Genomic DNA, 24494 nt, shown 5'->3' on the forward strand with positions numbered 1-24494 from the left:
AAAGAGAAAATAACTTACAATATTTAAGGTGGGTAAAAACAGCGGTTTGTAAAAAAAAAAGATTCCAAATGATGTTTAATAATCTCCATAACTTGTGCTTTTATGGGTGGCTACCTCTTTCTTCAAGTCATTTTCTTCCTTAGGTTTCTTTCAAGAATCTTTGTTCTGCTCCAAAACTGCCTATGTCACTTTTGATCAAGGTATGAGGAGAGTGCACAAAAGAAACAACTCTCCCCCTTGTCTGTGGGACATCTGGCCTCCACTTGATACCTTTCCATAGTACTGCACAGTGGCGAGGTGGATAGCAGGTGTAGGGTATGGAGATCATTAAACATAATTTGGTGTCACCTACAAACAACAGTTGCTTTCAAAATGTACCTTTAAAACAATGTCTTTAAAATGTGCATCAGTACTATTCTATTGTAATCTTGTCTTGGAACCTAGGCGAAATATAAAAAAATATAAAAAAAATGAAATCCAAGATCTGAAATGAAAAGGGGAAGATAGTTCACACACTGGGGTAGATAATGTTCCAGCATAGTGCACTGGAACTGTTATTCTGCAGGCACTGCTTGGACCTGTGTCCCAGTGGGCTGATATTGCCCAATAATGTGAGTTCAGCTCCGTTAAATATTCTTGTTGGACTCTCAATGTGGAGCGTGTGATGCGCTGAGAGCACAGTGGTTGTTGGGAGCCATAGCATCAGATGCTGGCAGCAAGTGAAGGGCTGCCCGTAAAGCTACAATGCTTTATTTTTGTAAAATAAATTATATCTCACAATCCCTTTGACAGACTAACCTTCGCAGGCCAGGCATACAAAGTAGCATAAAGAAACGATGGTCACCCAGAAGGAAAAGTTTAATTATTTTAGATGGCTTTGTATGATGCACGAGTTCTAAACAGATGCTTCATGCCTGTAGTACCACTCAAGCAGTCCAGCTGTATTATAGGGATTCAACATTTAAAAGCAGCAATTACTTAGTCTGCACAAATTATCGCGTGCACTGAGCATTTAATATTCCTCAGCTACTGATAATGCAGGGGACCTGGCTCAACATCACATCATTGCCCCAACTGTCTTTGCATCAAGGGGTATTAGGTCTGAATCTAGACTAGATGAACAGTCAAAGTCTATTCTCTTGGCAATAATCTTATGAGAAATGAATTTGGGCAAAAGTAACCTTATGTCCTGAGTTTGGGGGGTTGGGGGGCGTGGGTGAGTCCATAGCACACAACTGCCGCCAATTTAGCAAAATCATTAGTGAGAGCAATAGAAAATAAAATCATCCTGATGCAGCAAGGGATATTGTTCTGAAGTTAGGGTAAGGCCCACGTGCTTCTCAGTGAATTAGCAACTAGGCAAATTTAGCAACCATACTGCACCAGAAACATCAGACAAATCAGCTTTTGTGGACAGGGGCCAGGATTAAAGACTTAAAGATGCCCAGTAATGTTTTTGACTGAAGTACTGCTTCCTTGATGCACAGATCCACAGTGCAACACATTTGTACCACTATCTCAACCAAATATTTCCCTGTAGCATTCCTCCATGAATTAGAACAATAGGCACAGATCAAAGCCCAACTGTAGTGTCACAGGAAAACCATTTACATTGCGGAATTGGAAGGAGAGTCAATCTTAAACCACTGTTCAGAAAATCACGATAAAATACAGAAGGCCACTTGGCCCAATTTAATTTATCCACTCAAAGACCCCAACCGTTCTCGTTTTGCTGCCTCCAATTATTTCTTAAATAATTTTAATGTTTCCACATCAGTTTCACGGCTTTTCTCTTAACTGCCTCAATTCAATGTCTCTTTCTTCTGTCGTGGTAACCAGACTGGGCACAGTAGGCAAGGTGAAGTTATGGTCTGACCACAGCGCTATACAATTTTAGAATGACTTCCCTTGGCTTGTACTCTACTGTTTTGGCCATATAGTTCAATATTCTACTTGCTTTCTTGATCATGTGAGGGCAAGTGAAGTAAGCAGTAGCTGAAATATGGTAACAAGGACTTTTTGTTCAACTCCTAGACTCTCTACAAATTATCTAGATACTGGCCAGGTAAAGGCATACTACATCATGGGGAGTGAGGCCTCATCTGCAGGTGTGGTCTGAGGCATTGAACCAGAGAAAAATATCAAGGGTTAAAAACCCCAAACACAACCGGTACATCTAGTGCTCCCCAAGGAGGGGGTTTAAAAAAAATAGTAGTAGGTGGGAGGAAATGCATATAAACGAGGTCTGAAGCACAGTATCTTTAGAACAGCAAAAGAACAGGCTCATAATTACCTATTCCAACAACAAGCATTTATATAGCGATAGGGAAGCATTGCAAAGTGCTACAAAAGGTGCAATAAAAAGAACCCACATTGGCACATACCTACTTTATAGTATTCCTATTACACATCACAAATTTTATTCTGCTTTTCAGTTTTTGTCACGAGTCGCATAAATTAAGAGGATATGTGATAGTTAGTAACTAACAGATATGTGAAACTATATTTACAACACCCAGTAACCTCATCTCTAGTCATCACAAAATAACTTGTATAAAATACTCAATGTTGCATGTTGACTATCACTTCCAGTGCACATGCAATGTGGTTCATTCCATCAGCTTTTGTTGCTGTCAGTTGATTTTTGTGAGGTGAACCTTTGACCTGAATGTCATCTCTGTGGTTAGTTCAACCAACTGGCTGGTAAAATTCTTGTGAAATATCTCACCCTCCCACACACGGTAGGGTTATAGCCCTGTGGTACAGTTACAGGCATGAATAATATTTAAATGCTTTCAGTACCAAAATAAAATACTAAGGATATCAATATTATGATTCAATTTCACACATTTTTCTCAAAAAAACCTGTGACATATCAAAAATACCCAAAATGTATTTAAATGATAAATAAAAAATCTTAACCCAACAAAATAAATACTAAATTTCAGAAACAGCAGACTAGCCTTGGTTAAAAGCTCATTTTTAGAGCCACTTTGGAGTTTAAAAAGAAAGTGGCCTGGAGATTCTGCTTCTTTTCCACTCAGATATCAGCGCAATCTGAGCGGAATCGACTGAATCAGCACAAAACATTATGGAATTTGAATGTGATTTAAGCCCAAAACCACTTCCACTCATGTTTCTGCGATCTTTTACGTTAGTTCAAAAGTCAATTCGATCAAAGCGGTCATGCCCAGAAAACTGGTCAAGCCCCCAGTCGGCATGGTAAGTCTCAGCCGCGTGCACCCGTTCGGGGGTATTCATCACACTGCCTCCAGAATTTCAGGTGCACCGGCACCATGGTCACCTTAATCCATCGTTAATGACCTACAGCTGCAGTGACCAGCAGTCAATTGAAGACTCACTCAGATCCGTTTCTCATACTGATGCTACACTTAGTTACTTGAAATTCAGTTTAAATGAGTTAAAATTCAGTCAATTGATCTGCCCTTGATACACAATACCTGTGACCAACAGTCAATTGAAACCATGGATTGGCCTGTTTCTTCAGCTGCAGCAATTATTTGAACACATTTTCAGTCTAAATTAGTTTAATTCAGTAATCTGGAGGCCCCATTGGCCAGGTTTCAGTCAATAATAAGGTGGTTACAGAGATAGGGAGCGGCGAGGCCATAGAGAGATTTGAAAACAAGGATGAGAATTTTAAAATTGAGGGAAACAATGAAGGTCAGCGAGCACAGGGGTGATGGGTGAATGGGACTTGGTGCGAGTTAGGATATGGGCTGCAGAGTTTTGGATGAGCTCAAGTTTGGAGGGTACAAGGTGGGTGGCCAGCTAGGAGAACATTGGAATAGTCCAGGCTAGAGGTAACAAAGGCATTGATGAAGGTTTCAGCAGCAGATGAACTGAGGCAAGGGTGGAGACGGGTGATGTTAGAGGTGGAGGTAGACGGTTTTGGTGATGGAGAGGATATGGGGTCAGAAGCTCAGCTCAGGGTCAAATAGGACGCCAAACTTGCGAACGGTCTGGTTCAGCCTCAGACAGCGACCAGGGAGAGGGATGGAGTAGGTGGCTAGGGAACCGGAGTTTGTAGCAGGGACTGAAGAAAATGGCTTCAGTCTTCCCAATATTTAGTTGGAGGAAATTTCTGCTCATCCAATACTGTATATCGGACAAGCAGCGTGACAAATCAGAGGCAGTGGAGTGGTCAAGAGAGGTGGTGGTGAGGTAGAACTGGATGTCATCAGCGTACATGTGGAATCTGACGTTGTGTTTATGGATAATGTCGCAAAGGGGCAGCATGTAGATGAGAAATAGGAGGGGGGCGCATCCCCGATTTGTGAGGCTCTACCATTGATCCTACGGGGACGCCAGAGGCAATGGTGCAGGAGCGGGAAGAGAAGCCATAGCAGGTGATTTTCATAGGCATAGATTTGGGAGGTGACAACATGGTCAAGGACTTGAGAGGAAAGGGAGGTTGGAGATGGGCCAGTAGTTTGCAAGGACATGGGGTCAAGGGTGAGTTTTTAGGAGGGGTGGGGGGGGGGAGACAGTACCCGAGGAGAGGGAACCGTTCATAATATCAGCTAACATGGGGGCCAGGAAGGGAAGTTAGGTGGTCAGCAGCTTGGTGGGCATAGGGTCAAGGGAGCAGGAGGTGGGTCTCATGGACAAATTGAGCTCAGAGGGCATGAGGGGAGATAGGAGAGAAACTAGAGAAAGATTCAAGTTTAAGGCTCAGGCAAGGGAGGGAAGCAGCAGAGGCAACTGAATGGATGGTCTCAATCTTAGTGCCAAAGACATCCATGAGCTCCTCCTAATTGTTGGGGGTGGAGGGGGCAGGGGTGGAGGGGGCAGGGGTGGTGAGGGGGGCGGGGGTGAGGGTGGAGGGGGTGAGGGTGGAGGGGGTGAGGGTGGAGGGGGCGGGGGTGAGGGTGGAGGGGGCGGGGGTGAGGGTGGAGGGGCAGGGGTGAGGGTGGAGGGGGCAGGGGTGAGGGGGCAGGGGTGAGGGGGCAGGGGTGAGGGGGCAGGGGTGAGGGGGGCAGGGGTGAGGGGGCAGGGGTGAGGGGGGCAGGGGTGAGGGTGGAGGGGGCAGGGGTGAGGGTGGAGGGGCAGGGTGGAGGGGGCAGGGTGGAGGGGGCAGGGTGGAGGGGGCAGGGTGGAGGGGGGCAGGGTGGAGGGGGCAGGGGTGAGGGTGGAGGGGGCAGGGGTGAGGGTGGAGGGGGCAGGGGTGAGGGGGCAGGGTAGAGTCCACCAGCTGCTCACACTTGTTGATGGAGAGGAGGGTGGAGGGGAGAGGGGTTTAAGAAGACTGTTTGTAGTGGGGGTTATCTTTGTATTCCAGGATGAGTGAACAGTTTTGATAGGAGAGTTGGACCCAATAATGCTTTGTGGTCCAGCCAGATTGAGCGATGAATGGCTAAAATGAGTTGTTCACTATAAATGTTCAAATCTGCGTCTCTTGGACTTAAGGGAGCGGAGATTGGGGCCGTACCAGGGACGACGACCAGTGTCAGAGAGGGTAATGGTTTTAATGGAGACAAGGACATCAAAGGTGAAGGTAAAGGTGTGATTGAGCAGACTGATAGCTGCAGAACTGTCATGGTAAATGGCTAAAGGCGAGAAAGCTGGGAATTTGAAAGTGCCATTATAAGTGATTACGATCATTTATGCTGCTTGATTGCGCTGATTCATGGGCGATTTTACATTTTGGCTATGCAAATGAGTTTGAATGGAAACTTGGGTGTAACTTCACCTCGGCAAAACTGACACAATTTCCAGGTTGCAACCCTGGCTTCAGGCGAGTGTTTTTTTTGTCAGCATGTAAGTTTGAAAGTCGGCTAGAAATTGTGTCATTTGTCACACAGATGTAAAGGAAGCACATTTTAGGTGCAGCAATGAACCAGTACTCGAAATGTAGTAATATACAACAGATAAAAACTGATAACTCACTCACCTCTGATACTGAATGGTTTATGTAGGATTTCTGCCAAGTTTGCCGCAATCTTGCTTCGGTGCATGCATACTTTAGCAGGGAGGGAAGTATGATAAACTGAACTAAACTGTATATATTCTCAAACAAATAGTGAGGTGTGGGTGCATGTGCAAGGCCAATAATCTGAGGCTTCAGACGATTCTAAACAACTCCACTTTCTCTCGAGGGTTACTTATCCAATCTCAAGAACACAACTCCAAAGCTCCACTTTTTTTCATTGATAGAAAGAAATCGATAATATAATAAATCCTGTATATGTATGCACTTCCTGTAAAATAATACTTAATTACTTCCCCCGTCACACTATTTGCATTACACGGGGTAGGGTTTCCACTTTGGGCACAATTGGGAAATTGTGCCCACAGTGCGCTTGAAATCGCGCTGGTCAGGTTACAGTTCAGGCTACCGCTAAAACTAATTTGCATAATCACAAATGCAAAAACTTCCATGAACCAGCGTAATCGGGCAGCGTAATAGAACTTAAGCATTTATTTTTTCTTCTTGCCATGAAAAATATATTCCTGGTGCAGTTTTATTACTACAGCTGAAAATGGGTTTAACAGCAAAAATAAGCATTTTTAATAAGTCCTCTACGAGTGAGTAATTCGATTTAAAATCACTGAAAATGAATTTTTTAAAATCTATACTGAACCACTTAATAGTTTCATTGGTATACACTAGTCAGTTTCTTAGTAAATTAAATATTTTTTAACATGAAAAAACTTAGAAAGTGCCTACGAGTGCCTGTGCGCCTAAGAAAATGAGCCTTCCTGAACCAGTGCACTCGGCGGATTCTCACAATTCTGACCCGTGTGCGTGTCCAGTTTTGTGGGCAGGGCCTGATCCAGGTGAATTGAATCTCGAACCAGCGGAAAAGATCAACGCAACTGGTTTTGGGTGTAAAATTCCCTGATCTTTTGCGCTGGTTTGGTTGTTTCTCCTCGGATTGCGCTCATATTACTCACGTAAACAAGCAGAAACTCTACCCCCACCTGTTTGTCAAGCTTTTCTGTTACAATTAAATTTGCCTAACTTATATTCAATTACAGGAAAGTAAAATAATTAGTTAAGTTTAATTGCAATAGGAAAGCTTGCCCAATGTGTCCAAACCCCATGTCTACTTTGTGAACAAGACACTACACTCATAATGGCCTCCAATATTACCACAAAGCTTTTATAATCCACCTCTTATCTATATTCCCTACCACCTTCCTCTATATCCTGGATTTTTGAAGAAAAGGTAACAGATAAAATTAACTACATAGTTAAAACATTTAATAGTAATCAAGGCCACTGATTTGCAGCTTCTACGCAAATATACAAACCTGAAATCATCAACACTCCTACAATAAAATGCAGTTTGACTTTTACAACCACTGTAATTCAGTGATCCGGATACTATATTTCATGTAACATAGCATAAAACAATACATCGCAAAACGCAGAGTGAGCAGCATGATGGGAAATCTGCCATTATATAAAGTGCAAACAGTGGATCTTCCTTGCAGGCTGCAGACCTCATCAACTTCCTTCACATGCTACACCACTTCCCCCAACCCTGTTGCTCCAACACCCCCACCCCTGCCAACCCCTTCACCTAGGACACCTCTCCCACAACTCCCTCAGCTTCCCACCAACCCCTGCTATTATTATATGCCTGAATCCTCCCCAAAGCCTTTACTGCTCTCATCGGCTCTCCTTTTTGCAGCACAGTCCTTCATCGTCTCCGCACCCACCATCCATTCCTTTCCCTTGCATCGCCACCCCATACCCTTCCCCCATATCCTTTTCCCCAATCATTTAACCTCTCAGTTGTGATTCTCTTCCCCTCCCCGAGCCCCCATTCCCTTACCCAATCAGCCATCACTCCTATAGACCTGAGCTTGTATCTCTTCCCCGTGACCCCCCAAATACCATATCCTCTTCAGCTACTACCATCATCTCCCCCATCTCAACTCAACAGTAGTACAGCACAGAGGCGGGAGCAAAGATTGGGGAGCAAGGCAGTAGGCTAGAAAGAAGCTACTTTAAGAAAGAGACTTACAGGAGCCGGAATAGCTTGGTGACCCGAAGAGGTGCAGCAGTACCATCTTGTGGCAGGAGGCCTGTTGTTACAGCGTAACAGGAAAATGTTTACATAGAATTTCCCATTATAGATGCTGACACAGGGTTTTTGCATTATAAATTTTGATGTAAAAACATTACTTAAAAATCATGACACAAAAAGGAAGGGTAATGTGGACAGGAGGTGTGCATCATACACATGACTAGTTGATCTCCTGTAGTGGTGCACATGGGGAGTCAGGCCCATGTGTAGTCTTCAGGTCAAACAGGGTCACTGAGCAGAGGATAAATGGACCAAGGCCAAGGGACGACTATGACAAAAAGTGAGAGGGAGAAGGTAGCTTGTGGTGGGGTGGGAAAGGAAACTGGGTATTATGAGGCTGGGTGAGGGGGCGGAAGATAGAGGAGAGGAGGGGAAAAGAGAGGAGAGGAGGGGGAAAGAGAGATAGGGAAGAGAGAGCGAGAGGGCGAAGAGAGAAAGAGAGGGGTTAGAAAGTGAGGTGTGTATATCCTCCACTCAACGCAACTCCAAACACTGGCCCATGTCTCCAGGCAGTTGGCAGCACAGGGGAGATAAAGATGAAGGGAGGGTCTAGCTACTCCAGGACATGTATTTATAATGGACAAATTGACACAAGTATGACAAAAACAGGACAACAGAGGATCAAGTGGCGCAGACAGGACGTGCATGCAAGATTTTACTGTATTCTTTATTATACAGACACACATACCAAATATAGTCATCACACTTTCCATATACCCCATGTTTGCCTATACAACATACATTCACCTAAGGTTGAAACTAAACTGTATGATTTTATTTCATGCTGTTTCTGCCAGGGAAATTCCATCCTATCAACTTCACTGTAGTAAAACAAAAGCCAAAGCGAACCTGTTAATTCGTCTGGTGTCCATGCATAGTTGCGGGTAGCTTTCTCAGAAGGTGTTCCTGTGGCAGTGATCATCCTTACGCTAGGACTAGATGACCGGCTGCTATTTCTGCTGCCCTGGATGTGTGAACAACAGAAGTCAGAATAAAATTCCTCACACGATAAACCTGTTTGAATGATTTATATTTGCTATTTAATAAACTCGAAAGTGGAAAAGTAATCACTACCTTCAGAAAATCAAATTACTACCTTTATTCAATGAACAATATGAGCTACAGCATATTTCAGCCCCTCTATACATTTGTCCAATAAATCAGGTTTTGCATTATTTTACGAGCAGTCTTCAGCCGTTTTGAAAGGTGCGGCTAATAAAACAATTTTCTGGACTGATTTCATCAATGTATCAATAAAAATTAGGCCATTTTTTAATTCCAATATTCAAGACTATTATTCTGCCACAGGGTTAAAATCCTTAAGAAACAATTTTCTATTTTCAATGGGGAAAATAACCAAATTGGAATAAAGGACAAGAATAACTATGTTGTTTTCACATCTTTGAGTGATCCAATCTACAGGAAACTTTGGTTTATCCGGAGGTTAATTGTCCGGAATGCTTGAGCCACCGGCAAAAATCAGGAGCCGTTTCGTTAGTTTTTTTTTCTTTTCATTGCTTTTTTTCCCCCACCAGTCAGGCTCTGCAAGGTCTCGCTGAAGCTGTTGCTAAGCTACAGAGACGCTTGCAAGGTATGGCCGACTGTTTAGAAGCTGTTGCTAAGCAGCAGGGTTTGTTGCCAGATACGGAGCTCAAAATCTCCGTATGTTTCAACATTAGCGCTGGTTTGTCCGGCAGTTTTGATGGGACGGCAACAGCTCGGTCCCGTCGGTGCCGGATAGCACAAAGTTCCCTGTACATGGCTTGCTATACTCTGTTTGTACTAGGGAAGTTAATCTTTGCCAATTATAACCAGTACACATCACTGTGCAAAATTATTGATCTACTGTGAGGATTACAAAAAAATCATAAGGGGTAGGGTGGAGGAAAGGGAAAAAGCAGCAGGGTGCTGGATTAGAAAATGTGATAAAATGAGGTAGAATAATTATTTTAATTGTAACAGAACTGATTAAAAACCATGTTTTACACTTCCCCAATAGCTCAGCGAGTTTATCCAGACTGGCTAAGCCATACAGACTAGGAAGTTCCAAATTGAATCACTGGTATGAAATTAGCTGTTCTCATTTAGGGCGTCAATGGGGGTGGAGGAAGGAGAGGTGCAACAATTAGCCTCAATCTCCTGGTGAAGAAGAAAATTAGCCAGGTTTCCCAATCCGCATGGCTATCTAGTGACCCCTGCTGGAAGTAAGCATGTGTGGGCATCAGGTGAGAGCAAGTTTGGGCCTGGTTATACCGCCAAAGTTGAATAGCCTTCTATCATTCACCAGAATTGCGTGATTAATGGCCAAGGCAGTTTTCGGGTTTTCATGGGGAAAATATACAGAATCACGGAATGTGATTCTTAAAATATGGGTTGAAATCTTGGAATTTATTCTAATAATAATGGAATTTTACTTATTCAGTCATGATGGGCCAGTAGTTTTGAGAAATCATCATTTGGCTGAGGTATCGGAGGGTGGCTTGTACCTTTGAAGAGAGATGGGGATGGGAATAAAACCATGGTTTTCACTTTTCTGAACTCAAAATCTCCAATTTTGCACTACATCAAAAAACGAACACACAATATCATGGTTTATGCCTTCAACTCAGTCAAGAAACCTTAATTAACAGTCAAAAAGACTGCAGCAGTATTGCAGAAATCAGCACATCTATAACCAAATCATCCCAAGCTCATTATTTTATAATGCATGTCCTACTTGATATTTGGATGGTCGATCATCATTTAATAAATTTGAAGTGATTACACAGCAAACATTAATCCTTCAGTATCACACACCAAATACATGCTGGCTTGCAATGATCAACTTAGGAGAAAAGGAAATTTGCACAAGACTGTTCCCCCCAAATCCAAAGTACACACTGTAACAACAAATGTATAGGCGTCGCTTTAAAAGCAACATCATCTTGGGGTTCAGATGTTGTAAGGACATCATCTGATTCAATAATTAACTTTTATCACTTCGTGTATTTGCTTATATTGTTTTGTAAAACTTAAAAAATGTAGTTGCTGTCTAAGGAGCAGAGTCACAATGAGTACATGAAAAGTATTTTTAAAAATTATACAAAATGGCATAGATGAGTTAAAACCAGAATATAACAAATTAAGCCAGTGGACATGAATTGAAGGTGGTGAAAATTAAATGTTAAAATAGGTATTGGAAAGAACTTCTCGACTCGAGAGTGATAAATGTTTGGAATAATATGATAGGTGGGGTAATAGAAACAAAAACATTAGGGTAATCAGAGTGGAGCTGAAAGATCTAATGGGAAAATTAGGGAACTGAAGGGGTGAACTTCAACTGGCCCATAGCCATGCTTCTTCCTCTGCTGCAAATATTTATCCAATTATTTTCTTAAAGGATGCAATGGTCTCTGTCCTCCTGCTCTTACTCAAAGGGGAGCATGAGATGGCTCTTTGCTGAAGCCCATAATTAAATTTGCTGCCAATCAAGCATGTGGGGGAAATGCCAATGGTACCAAGTCAAAGTTTTTATATAGTGTTCCCCTTAAATGCATTCAAAACACCCTTCTTTTCTGATCCAATATCTGATATTTTAAAATTTTCTGAATTAGTATGCAAAAATTTAACAGCTTCAAGACCATTTTCATACTTAGTAGGCCTTAGATATGCTGTCAGACCAATTTTTTTTTAAATGAACAAGTCTTACCTGATTAGATTCCGTTCCAACGATTGTTAGGTCCTGGATTGACCTGCGCCTTTGCTGTTCGCTGCCTGCCGAACAAAAAAAAGCCAATAAGCGTCCAGCAGCAAAATAGCACAAGCACAACTGCTGCAGGTGGAGCCCAGAATCTCTACACATAGAGAGAGAGAGAGAGAGAGACAGAGAAAAGAAACAGCTGCAATGATCTAACTAGGAACACTGCCTTGTCAACATAAACTAAAACCTAATACAGTGACCACTCCTACCACATGAATAGCTACTTCAATTCCTCCGCCATTTTCTGTCACGTGTTCTAATAGACCATATGCTGGAGGCCAGAGCTGATGACGGCAACTATTTAAGGGCTCTTACGTTATGATTTGCAAGAATTGGACTGCTGACATAAGCCCCTACTTGTGCTAAGCTATGCTTCTTTGCTCTGAGACCTCCTCCCAGAGCCTTCTGCCCCAGTCATATTCATCTCAGCTTACACTGTGGGAAAGAAAAGATTCTTCTGCAATCGAACGAGTAAACAGTGTGATAAAAAAAGAGAGCATTTAGCCCTGTGCCTTTCAGCAGAAAATCTTCTGAGAAACCATTCTCCTAAATAATTTTAAAAAGTCTCATCTCAGCATCAATGCATTGAACAACAAAGCATGATCTTCTCTCGTAGGCCAAGCAGCAAAATTATCAAATGTAGATCTATTTCAATCTTGCACAAACACCATATTAGAAGACAAATGTATTTCTTATAAACAACCAGATGGATCTCATTGAAATTAAATCTTGCATGCTAGAATATTTACAACAATCCATGAATTAAAACATTGCTAGCAACTTTTTGTTTTACCCTGCCTCGTCAGGTTACAGTAACTTTTGTACAATGACCAGGTGATCATTTACTTCTCTTTGAGCAAAACAGTTCAGTTTGTGGCCAAACAGACCACAAACATTCCAGAGTCTTTAGTCGTGTCTAAATGTCAGTCAGCTTTTCAGGGCCCTAAGGTTTTATAGTTGCTTAATTGGTAAACAAAGATTGACAGATAGTGCCAAATGGCTGTCAGTCTGGATCACAGAAGACTTCTTTTGGGAAATGTCATGGACAAGATGAGATTAACCCATGACACTCGGAGACGGTTAGAGTTGCTTGAAACCATGAGGGATCTCAGTCAGCTTTTAATTTACTAAGCTGAAGATTTTGAGTAACGACATGCACAAGCTAAAATAAAACGGATCAAATTTTTCTTTCAGAAGTGATTTTCATTATTTTAAAATTCTCAATTATGAAATTCAGCTTTCCACTGGCACTTCTTTTAAACTGATAATAAAGGGACCACGCGGTACAGCAAAAGGGTATCTCTCATGACCATAACAGATGGCCAACTTATAATTCGCACAGTAACATTTACCATAAATCTTCGAGTATAGTAAGTAACCCATGCATAATACACCCTACCCACTTCTGCCTCTTGAAAAGTATTAAATTGTTTAGTCATCATTAAATTGTTTCTCGCAAGATCGGCAGTGCAGCGCGAAAGATTAATATTGGCCTGGATTTTGCGGTCAGTGGCAAACGAACAGCGCCAGCCGTTCATTACACTCACTTGCCCACAGATTTTCTACTGGCTTTTGCGCTGGAAGTTGCGGTGATTAGAAATCTGTTTCAGTGCAGCTCCCACTGCAGGGGATCTGGAACCTGAGTGAACAGGCCAAGCAACGGTGCTTCTCCTCAACCAATCAGATCGAAGAATCCTTACTGAGACACGCAGGCCGTAATTTTCTCAGCGGTGTCAGGATGGGGGCGGGAGAGCTGGTTTCCAGGTCCCGCTCCCAGCTGCAGCCGCTCTGTCAAAGGGATTTTCTCTTGATTGGTCTTGCGGGCTTCCCGGCCAATTAATAGGAAGTGGGCCTGATGACGTAATTTGATGACGCGTCATCAAGTCGGTTTCCTTAAAGGGACCGCGGCCACATTGAGTTTGACAGTTGTTCTGTCAGTGTTTGACAGCATTGAGGTGCTGCAAACAATGACAAGCACTGCACAAAGGTGGACGCTTGCACCTAGGCTCTCAGGGAGGTTCTCTTCCCTTCCAAGGGCGGAAGAGACCTCCCCAGGACACCAACGCAGCCTGGTTGCACATTGCACAGGAGGGCAAAAGCAGGGATGTCGTCGGGGGTCCCTGGCTGCAGTGGTGCCAACCTTTCAATGATCTCAGTGGATCACGAAACGTTACTGCAAAGCCACACTCAAACTCACCCTGCTGTGCCACTCAACACATCCCCATCACTCTGCCTTCCCTACCCTTCTAATGCACATCCTTACTCACACCAACTTACCTTGCACCTCCACCCAACCCTCTCTATCTACATTATCACTTCCCCATCTCACTAGCCACCCCTCATACTCACCCTCATCCTACTGCAAGCATACCAACTAAGAACACACAAGGGTAGGCACTTGAGAGGTTTAGCCAATGTCCATGTGAAGTTTTTGGTAATGTGTTGTCATACAGTGAAATCTATATTTTCAACATTGTCCCTTATTGGACATATCTGTGCACACCTTAAGAAGTATCTTACTGAGTTCCAGTGAATGTTGAGACATAACTCCCCCCTCCCGCCACCACTATAGTGATGAGTGCGAAAGGAATGGCTTGGACATTAAAGGGATGCTTCACGATGCTGGTGTGGGATGGTGTCAACCTGGCGCATCATGTGGCAGCCAGGGTTTACAGTGCCAAGTAAAGTAGGTCTGGCCATGGTGATGCCATCGCTGGCCTCCTGGGCAGCAATGTTGTCAGGGGTTGATGCCTTGTGTCCTGTGCAGCATCAGTTGATGGCAGAGAAGGTTGGTGATGTTGGTGTTGGGGCTGATCGTGGAAGGATTCAGAGGACCAAGGTCTGATTTTTTCAAGGGCACCGATGTTGCTGCAGTAGATGGCAGCTGCAGGTGAGATGACAGAAGCGATCTGTTAATGGTGAGAGAGATTGTTCCAATGAGGTGGCACTGGACATACAGTTGCCTCTAAACACTTGCAAGCTAAAGAAATCTCTATATGTATTACAAATGCAGTAACCGACAGTTTCTGCGCTCTGAAACTCACTATCTGCAACATGGCATCCTTTACACCACTTCTGCAGCTGGCAGCTGATCAGATACATCAGAGCAGACTCAACTCGCGCCAGGGTGAGATGGCGTGTTCCCCGAGCAGCGGGTAACCCGTGGGGAGGACGTAAAATTGGAAGGAAGTCTCAAAATACCATTAAATTGGCTCTTAACAAGCCATTTAATGAGCTTAATTATCTCCCCCGCTGCTTGGTGTTGGGTCAGTTCTCCGCTGACAGACCAGACACCTGGGAGACTTGCGTGGAGGTGGGATGACGGCGGGTTTCCTACCCGCTGTCAATCTTTGCTATTTTGATAGTGGACCCGCCTCCAAGCGCCGGCATAATTCCAGCCGCAGAATCTAAACCAGGAAATGTAAGCTAGAATATTTAATTCAATGCCAAATCATGTACAGAAAGCAAAATAAAGAGAGGGAAAGATGGGATTAAGATAGAGAGATAAAAGAGACAGAAAGAAAAAGAAAAAATATTTACTGTACTTGAAAAAAAATCTCCAACAATAATTAAAATCTGAAGGAATGACATGCCACATTTATAAAAGTTAATTTTCCGTGCCAGAAAGGTTGTTTGGAAGTAATTAAGACTTATCATGCTGTTAAAAGTTCAATTAGACTGGAATGGACAAGCCCTAACTTTTTAGAAACATAGAAGATAGGAGCAGGAGTAGGCCATTCGGCCCTTCGAGCCTGCCCCGCCATTCAACGAGATCATGGCTGATCATCCAAACCCTAGCACCCGGTCCCTACACCGACAGCCATCCCACCCAAGCCCTATCCCCGTAACCCCACTTATTTAATCCCCCCAAACACTAAGGGCCAATTTTTATCATGGCCAATCAACCTAACCCGCACATCTTTGGACTGTGGGAGGAAACCGGAGCACCCGGAGGAAACCCACGCAAACACGGGGAGAATGTGCAAACTCCACACAGACAGTCACCCGAGGCCGGATTTGAACCTGGGTCCCTGGCGCTGTGAGGCAACAGTGCTAACCACTATGCCACCGCTTCTGGCGTGTTTAGTGGGTACCTATCACACAAGTACCGATTTCCGCATTTAACTGCGCATGTGCGGTCCACGGAAGGTGCTGTCCGATTTACTCTTTCATAACGGTTAGTGCCGATAGCCTCACCGTTATTTCTACTGCAAAATCCGAGCCATTATTCAGCACACTGAGATCCATAGCAATAGAGCCTCTAGAGGAGAACTCCAGGTGAATGAAGATAATGTGTGACTGTTACTAAAGTCAAAAAAAAAACTTGGAAAGTAACCTTGAAAAACATGGCTAAACGTCAACAGGCAGCAGCTTTTCTGAGTTCAAAGAAAGGAGGAGTTGGGGCAATGAAGATTCCAGCAGAGCATGGCCGGTCTGTTCAGCAGCGCACTAGCTACCTGCTGTCTCCCTACTCTGTTCGATGCATTTGATAATTACGTATGAGAATTTCTATGATTTTTTTCATCACTCCGGTTACTGTTTCTGCGAGTTATTGATGTAGTTTAATGAGGTTAAAGTCATATGTTACACTTTTAGTAGTTCAATAAAGTTTTTTTTCTATCATTCCCGGGTCTCTTGTAAATATCCATATACATTACCCTACCCACCCCCCAAACTTCTGCCATTTTTTTTTTTTTTGAGGGAAAGATATGCAATGATTATGTACACGGTATATGCCCACGGACATTTTCCACAAGCAGAAATCAACTGTATTTATCTCCATCCAATCTGGTTTAAAACAATAACTGTAGAATTTCTAAATGTTAAAGCACTTACACCAACACCAGGAAACCACTGAGGTAGCTACCACAGAAGGCAAGTAACGGAATTGAAACTAATTATTCAAAAACTATTAAAAACTGGTATAAAAGATGAAAATAACAGTAATCAAAAACACATGGGTTTATTACTCTGCAGTGTTTACAGGATAGCACTATTGAACAGCTCTTTTGGGAGTTAAACACTAAAATGATCATTTGTGATGAGATGGCAGTGTTATTTTGGTTCGCATTACAAATATATCCACTGGCAGTTGAAAAGCTGGTCAGATTTAGACAAGGCTACTGTGGTTATGGGGAGGTCTGAAAAGATACACAATAATAACCCCACCTTAAATGGAGATTCATAAAATGCTTTAACCTCTCGCCTTTATGGGTGAAATCTACAATTCAAAAAAAGTAATTTGTATCGTTTACATTCAAAGTGCCTTCAAACTAATAGGATAGCAAAATATGGCGGATGCTGGAAATCTGAAATAACAACAGAAAGCGCTGGAAAAACTCAGCAGGCCAGGCAGCATCCATGGAGAGAGAAACAGAGTTAACGTTTCAGGTCGAAGACCTTTCGGCCTGAAACGTTAACTCTTTCTCTCTCCACGGATGCTGCCTGGCCTGCTGAGTTTTTCTAGCGTTTTCTGTTGTTATTTCAAACCAATAGGGTTACACTCATGGAAAACATCATATATTTAATTTTTTTCAGATTTAAAAAGCAAGGCTGATTAGTCCCCTGTACTCCCACTGTCTTCCTAAACAGCTGCAGGCAGCACCATTGCCAAAACTCAGTACCAATAAGCCTTTACCTCTCCTAAGTCTCCAGCCAAGTAATGAAAGAAAGGACTTGCATTTTATAGAACACCTTTTACACTTTCAGGATGTCCCACAGCACTTCATAGGCAATGAATTACTTTTGAAGTGTAGTCACTGTTATGATGTAGGCAAACACGACAGCTGAACTGTGCATAGCAAGATCCCATAAATGGCAATGCGATAAATGACTAATTAATCCTTTTTGTTGGTGTTGGCCAGGAGACTAGGAGAACTCCCCTGCTTAACTTGCCATGGGATCTTTTATGTTCATATGAACAGGCAGGTGGGGCCTCCGACAATATAACACCCGAGATACTGGTTGGATTGGCCGTAATTTACAGGTTGCTTCTAAATACAATACGAATGTCTGACCAGTGATTGAAAGTCATCTGTGTTCATACAGGTGTACAATTTGTATACAGACTGTTTTGTTCACCAATTCTCACAACTCAGGATATCACTCTCAGCATCAACTGGAATACAAAAAATCACAAAAAGCACTGAGGATAGCTGACCATTCTATGTGGGTGGAATTGCTAAAGAAAGTCTACAATTGGCTGGAAAGTCTACAATTGGCTGGATTAATTGGTGGTAATATGGAATACAAAGGTAACCACAGTGTGGAGCATATTTCCCACTGAATTGTATTAAATTGCTGAGTGGCAGATGCACTAAATAAGTGGGATTACATCAGGTATGGAATGCCCATTCAAGTATCGAAATCTAGAAACTGGGGTAGAAAGCCAAATTTAAAATTTCTGTATGTGTCAATTTTCTTCCTTTTGCTCCTCAATGAAGGAAAATCATCTAAATGCACAGGGTTATTCTTAAAAAAGCATGAAAACGATGGCAGTAGCCTATTTATATACATACATTCCAGAAAACTGGCAAAATTTGATCAAAAAAAGTTATATGAGGCGTAATTACACAAAAGTAGTGGCCTTGTTGAAACTTGCCGGTATACCCAATATTTCATTAACTGCATAGCAGAAGATTGTAGCAAAAAATTGAAGATTTCAGCTTGCAGAGAAATTGAAGGCAGTTATGGTTAGATTTTGGTAGGCTTTATTGCTAAATATGATGGTCAAATAGTATTTCAGTTCACACTGGAACTCTTCTCACTCTATTTCATTCTGCCATTCTTATGCCCTTCTATCCCCTCAGTTCATGCTGGCACTCCTCCACCACCACCCCCCACCCCGTATCTTGTTTAACCTGGCACTCTTCTCCCTCCTCCCCCTTCCAGTTCATGGTGGCACTCTTCCATTCTCCACAATGCTGCCACTGACTCTTGTCCACAGAATTTGTACTGAAATCTGCAACATGCTATGGACGGGAATTCCTGACATTGCAAAAGAACTGCAAGAATTCCCTCTCACAAGATGCCGTGGTGTTTGTACTGCAGAGCAGAAGCAGCAAGGCAGCCCTGAATTTTAAACTGCAAGCTTGGACAGTTTGTATGAGGGTTGAACAGGTGCAAAGGACTATGTAATTATGTTTTACTGGCCTTAAAAATTATATATAAAATCTGGAAAATACCACTGCTTGAAACTAGTTGTGGAAGAGCCATCTCAGTTTGTACTGCTATACCTTTCCTCTCCATTCAGCAAATTATTTTGATTTTGACTTGAGATTGCACTTACTTTGTTTACTAATCCCTGACCTGAGAAGCACATGAAATATTCCAGAGTTGGCAACCATTGCTGGTCTTGCCTGTAAATACAACATACTGACCTACCTTCTGGTTTTCCCTCCCTTAATAAAAATACATTTCTAATATTTGCCCAGTGCCTCGATGAGATTGGAAACCAGGAAACTGTGGGCATGAAGGGTTATTGAACTAGTGTAAGGAGCTAAATCACTACTGGGTTAGTGATTATCTCTCTACCAACTATAATTTAATTCCTCTGTGTGGTAAACCACTGTTTGTATTCCACTGTGTACATGCCTGGACATGCCTCGGCTGACTCCTCCCACAAGTCCTAGTATAAAGGTGACTCCTCCCCAGCCCCTTTGTATTCTGGACCGGTCGACCACTCGAGGCAGACCTTCATTCTTTTGTTAATAAAAGCCTTTAGTTACTCTCTTAACTCTCAGTCTTTTATGAGTAATTGATAGCGCATCAATTTTATTAACAAAATTTTTATAATGGAGAAGATCCTCACACCAGCATGCCTGGACTTAGATCATCAGGAGGCGGACTCATCCACCAAGTTTACTCACTGGCTTAAGTGTTTCGAAAAATTCCTGACCGCCTCCGCAGCAATCAAATCGGACGAGGACAAACTGGATGTCCTGACCTCCAAAGTGAACCACCGAGTGTACTCGGTCATCCAAGACGCGACCTCGTACGCGGACGCTATCAAGCTCCTCAAGGACCAGTACACGCGCCCAGTGAACGAAGTGTACGCCAGGCACCTTCTGGGGAGTCGTAAACAACAACCTGGGGAATCGACCGTGGAATACCTTCAGGCACTGTCTGTGCTTGGCCGGGCCTGTGGTTGTAAGGATGTAAAGGCCGCCGTGTACACAGAGGAACTTATCCGGGACGCTTTTGTAGCGGGCCACAGATCCAATTACACCCGACAGCGACTGTTGGAGCAGAGTGACCTCGACCTCAACAAGGCCTCTGAACTCGCACTATCATTGGATGCAGCCTACCGGGGCATGGATGCCTACTCCTCTGCACTGTGGACGCCACGGGGAATGACAGCCTGGGACACGGTAGGACCGCCTCATAGCGCCGTGCCACCGCAGCCACACCCCAGCAACGGCCCAACTACCGCAGCAGTGTCCCAAGGCCAGACAGCAGTGCCCTAAGGCCAGAAATGCTACTTCTGTGGCCAGGCAAAACACCCCAGAGCGCGCTGCCCGGCGAAAAACGCGATCTGCTAGGGCTGCGGGAAGAAGGGACACTACGCTAACGTCTGCAGGGCCAAAGCCACCCCGAACCCCAGCAGCGCCGCGTGTGGGCCATGCGGGCCGCCATCTTGGGCCTCCCCGGCCATGTGCGAACCACCGGTACAGCAGCCATTTTGGACGCCTCCAGCCACATGGGGATCATGGACGCCGCCATCTTGGACGACAGCCGGAACGCAGCAGGCCCCCAACACCGCCTCATCTGATACCCGCAGCGACACACCGACCCCTACGCTGGCATCCGTTACACTGGACCAAGCAAGACCGCACCAGCTGGCCAGTTTCACAATGGACATTAAGGTAAATGGCCACGATACAACCTGCCTTTTTGACTCTGGGAGCACGGAGAGCTTCATCAACCCCGACACGGTGCGGCGTTGCTCTCTCCCAGTCCTGCCTGCGCACCAGCGGATTTCTATGGCCTCCGAGTCCCAGTCGGCGGACATCGGTGGCTACTGCGTGGTGACACTCGTAGTAGATGGGACCGTGTACGATCATTTTAAACTTCTGGTCCTGCCTGACCTCTGCGCTGCCGTCCTGCTGGGGTTAGATTTTCAGTGCCACCTTAAAAGTGTTACGATGGCGTACGGTGGACCCCTACCCCCACTCACAGTCCGCAGCCAGCAGCTCCCAAATTGCCCGCCGCGCACCAGGTGCAACCTCTCCACACTCAGAGTCACCCCCCCCCCCCCCACTGTTTGCTAACCTCACCCCCGACTGTAAGCCCATCGCCACAAAGAGCAGGCGATACAGTGCCGGGGACAGGGTTTTCATTAAAACCGAAGTGGAGCGGCTCCTGAAGGAAGGGATTATTGAGGGCAGCACCAGCCCCTGGCGAGCCCAGGTTGTGGTCGTTAAGACCGGCGAGAAGCAGCGCCTGGTCATCGACTACAGCCAGACAATAAATCGCTACACCCTGCTGGACGCCTACCCACTCCCCCGCATAGCTGATATGGTCAACCAGATCGCGCAGTACCGCGTCTTCTCGACCATTGACCTGAAATCAGCGTACCACCAGCTCCCTATCCGCCCTGAGGACCGCCAGTATACTGCCTTTGAGGCAAACGGCCGCCTCTATCACTTCCTTAGGGTTCCCTTTGGCATCACCAACGGGGTCTCCGTCTTCCAAAAGGGAGATGGACCGGATGGTAGATCAAAATGCGTTGCAGGCCACTTTCCCATATCTGGACAATGTGACCATCTGCGGCCGTGACTTGCAGGACCATGACGCAAACCTCGAAAAATTCCTCCGCACCGCCCAACTCCTGAACCTGACATATAACAAGGAGAAGTGCATATTCCGCACAAACCGCCTCGCCATCCTTGGCTGTGTTGTGGAACACGGAGTCATCGGTCCCGACCCCGACCGGATGCGTCCCCTTATGAAACTCCCACTGCCCCACTGCCTCAAGGCCCTGAAGAGGTGCCTAGGGTTTTTCTCCTATTATGCCCAGTGGGTCCCCTACTATGCGGACAAGGCCCATCCGCTGATCAAGTCCACCTCTTTTCCCTTGACGGCAGAGGCCCGCTTAGCCTTCCACCGTATCAAGGAAGACATTGCCAAAGCCACCATGCACGCAGTGGACGAATCCATCCCCTTCCAGGTGGAAAGCGACGCGTCCGACTTTGCCCTGGCCGCTACCCTCAATCAGGCGGGGAGACCCGTGGCCTTCTTTTCACGAACCCTCCAAGGCCCGGAGACCAGACACTCCGCTGTTGAGAAGGAGGCCCAGGCGATTGTGGAGGCTGTGCGTCATTGGAGGCACTACCTGGCCGGAAAACGATTTACCCTGCTCACTGACCAACGTTCAGTTGCTTTCATGTTTAACAACAAGCAGAGGGGCAAAATCAAAAATGACAAGATCTTGAGGTGGAGAATCGAACTTTCCACCTACAATTACGAGATCTTGTACCGGCCCGGGAAGCTCAATGAACCCCCGGATGCGCTATCGCGTGGCACCTGCGCCAGCGCGCAGATCGATAAACTGCGGGCCCTCCACAATGACCTCTGCCACCCGGGGGTCACCAGGTTCTTCCACTTCATCAAGGCCCGCAACCTGCCTTACTCTATTGAGGAGGTCAGGACCATGACCAGGAACTGCCAAGTCTGCGCTGAGTGCAAACCGCACTTTTATAGACCAGAGACAGGGCCCACCTGATAAAAGCCACTCGCCCCTTCGAGCGCCTGAGCGTTGATTTTAAAGGGCCTCTCCCCTCCTCCGACCGCAATGTGTACTTCCTCAATATTATTGATGAGTACTCCCGTTTCCCGTTCGCCATCCCCTGCCCGGACATGACCAGTGCCACGGTCATTAAATGTCTGAACGACCTCTTCACCCTGTTCGGTTTCCCCAGCTATATCCATAGCGACCGGGGCTCATCGTTTATGAGCGACGAACTCCGTCAGTACCTGCTAACTAGGGGTATTGCCACAAGCAGGACCACCAGTTACAACCCCCGGGGGAACGGACAGGTGGAAAGAGAAAATGCGACAGTTTGGAAGGCCGCCCTGCTAGCCTTAAAGTCTAGGGGCCTTCCAACCTCCCGCTGGCAGGATGTGCTCCCCGATGCGCTCCACTCTATTCGGTCACTGCTCTGCACTGCCACTAACGCCACCCCTCATGAGAAAATGTTTGTCTTTCCAAGGAAGTCCACATCGGGGACATCGCTACCGCCATGGCTGACGTCCCCAGGGCCGGTCCTACTGAGAAGGCACGCGAGGACCCATAAAACAGACCCCCTGGTCGAGAGGGTCGACCTCCTCCACGCCAACCCCCAGTATGCTTACATTGCATACCCGGACGGGCGGGAGGACACAGTCTCCATAAGAGACCTTGCACCCTCGGGGGCCGCAGTAACCCACTACTCACTACCACCCCCCCCCCCACGATCCGATATCCAGCCCCGGCAGACGGCAGGCCTGGGCCCAGCGACCCGCTCGACATCTACGAGGACGACACGCCTGTGCCACAGCCTACGCGGGACTCGACGCCGGAAGCTCCACTACCCCTGCCGTCGCCACGCCGATCACAGCGGCAGACAAGACCTCCGGAGAGACTCCAATACACTAACTTTTAATGCACTTCACCCCGCCGGACTCAATTTTAAACAAGGGGTGAATGTGGTAAACCACTGTTTGTATTCCACTGTGTACATGCCTGGACATGCCTCGGCTGACTCCTCCCACAAGTCCTAGTATAAAGGTGACTGCTCCCCAGCCCCTTTGTATTCTGGACCGGTCGACCACTCGAGGCAGACCTTCATTCTTTTGTTAATAAAAGCCTTTAGTTACTCTCTTAACTCTCAGTCTTTTATAAGTAATTGATAGCGCATCACTCTGCAATGTAGCTAGTCAATATTTTTGTATCACTGTACCACAGCTTGTGTGGAGTTGCTCTAGTGGAATCTCGTGAGACGTAAAACCTCATTTATAACAGTTACAGTCAAGACACTAGTCTAGATTTAGTATTTTTACTAGTTAGTGAAGTGTTGAATATTTGATACTTTTGCAACTGAGTGAGAATTAAAAATTTGAAAAAAAATAATCGCAAGTTGCTGTAATGTCTTCTACTACTTATCGGTTACTTTAATAAACCTGTTCCAAGGGTTTATGTTTGACCTGAGCACTTCTTGTGCAGGCACAAGGCCTTTTACGAAAATCTCACTGAACCGGACGAACTGGCAGTCATGCCAATCAACCCAGTAGCGAATAAGATCGGTCAGAGAGAGCAGAGACTGAGATACAACAACAACTTGCATTTATATAGTGCCTTTAACGTAGGAAAATATCCCAAGGCGCTTCACAGGTGTGTAATCAGACAAAATTTTACATGGAGCCAGAGGAGGAGATAGTGCAGCAGGCGGTTAAGAAGGCAAATGGTATGTTGGCCTTCGTAGCAAGAGGGTTCGAGTACAGGAACAAGGATGTCTTGCTACAGTTGTACAGGGCCTTGGTGAGACCGCACCTTGAGTATTGTGTGCAGTTTTGGTCGCCTTACCTGAGGAAGGACGTTCTTGCCATGGAAGGAGTGCAGCGAAGATTCACCAGGCTGATACCTGGGATGGCAGGAATGACGTATGAGGAGAGATTGTGTCGATTGGGCTTATACTCACTGGAGTTTAAAAGATTGA

At 45.2% G+C, this 24494-nt stretch overlaps 1 protein-coding gene across 5 annotated transcripts in view; it reads right to left on the minus strand.

Moving 5' to 3' along the window:
• map3k7 (mitogen-activated protein kinase kinase kinase 7) overlaps nucleotides 1–24494 on the minus strand; it is a 162939-nt gene that overhangs the window by 9600 nt on the left and 128845 nt on the right. For all 5 annotated transcript variants that reach the window (XM_085997408.1, XM_085997409.1, XM_085997410.1 and 2 more), the window contains 2 exons: nucleotides 11749–11813; nucleotides 8910–9024 (listed from right to left, as the gene is read on the minus strand). In XM_085997408.1, the coding sequence (XP_085853534.1) occupies nucleotides 8910–9024; nucleotides 11749–11813 (180 nt within the window). The remainder of the gene's footprint in view (nucleotides 1–8909; nucleotides 9025–11748; nucleotides 11814–24494) is intronic.

Source organism: Somniosus microcephalus, chromosome 9, assembly GCF_052327205.1.
Source record: "Somniosus microcephalus isolate GS21.2 chromosome 9, FLI_Smic_1.0, whole genome shotgun sequence".
Classification (NCBI taxonomy): Eukaryota; Metazoa; Chordata; class Chondrichthyes; order Squaliformes; family Somniosidae; genus Somniosus; species Somniosus microcephalus.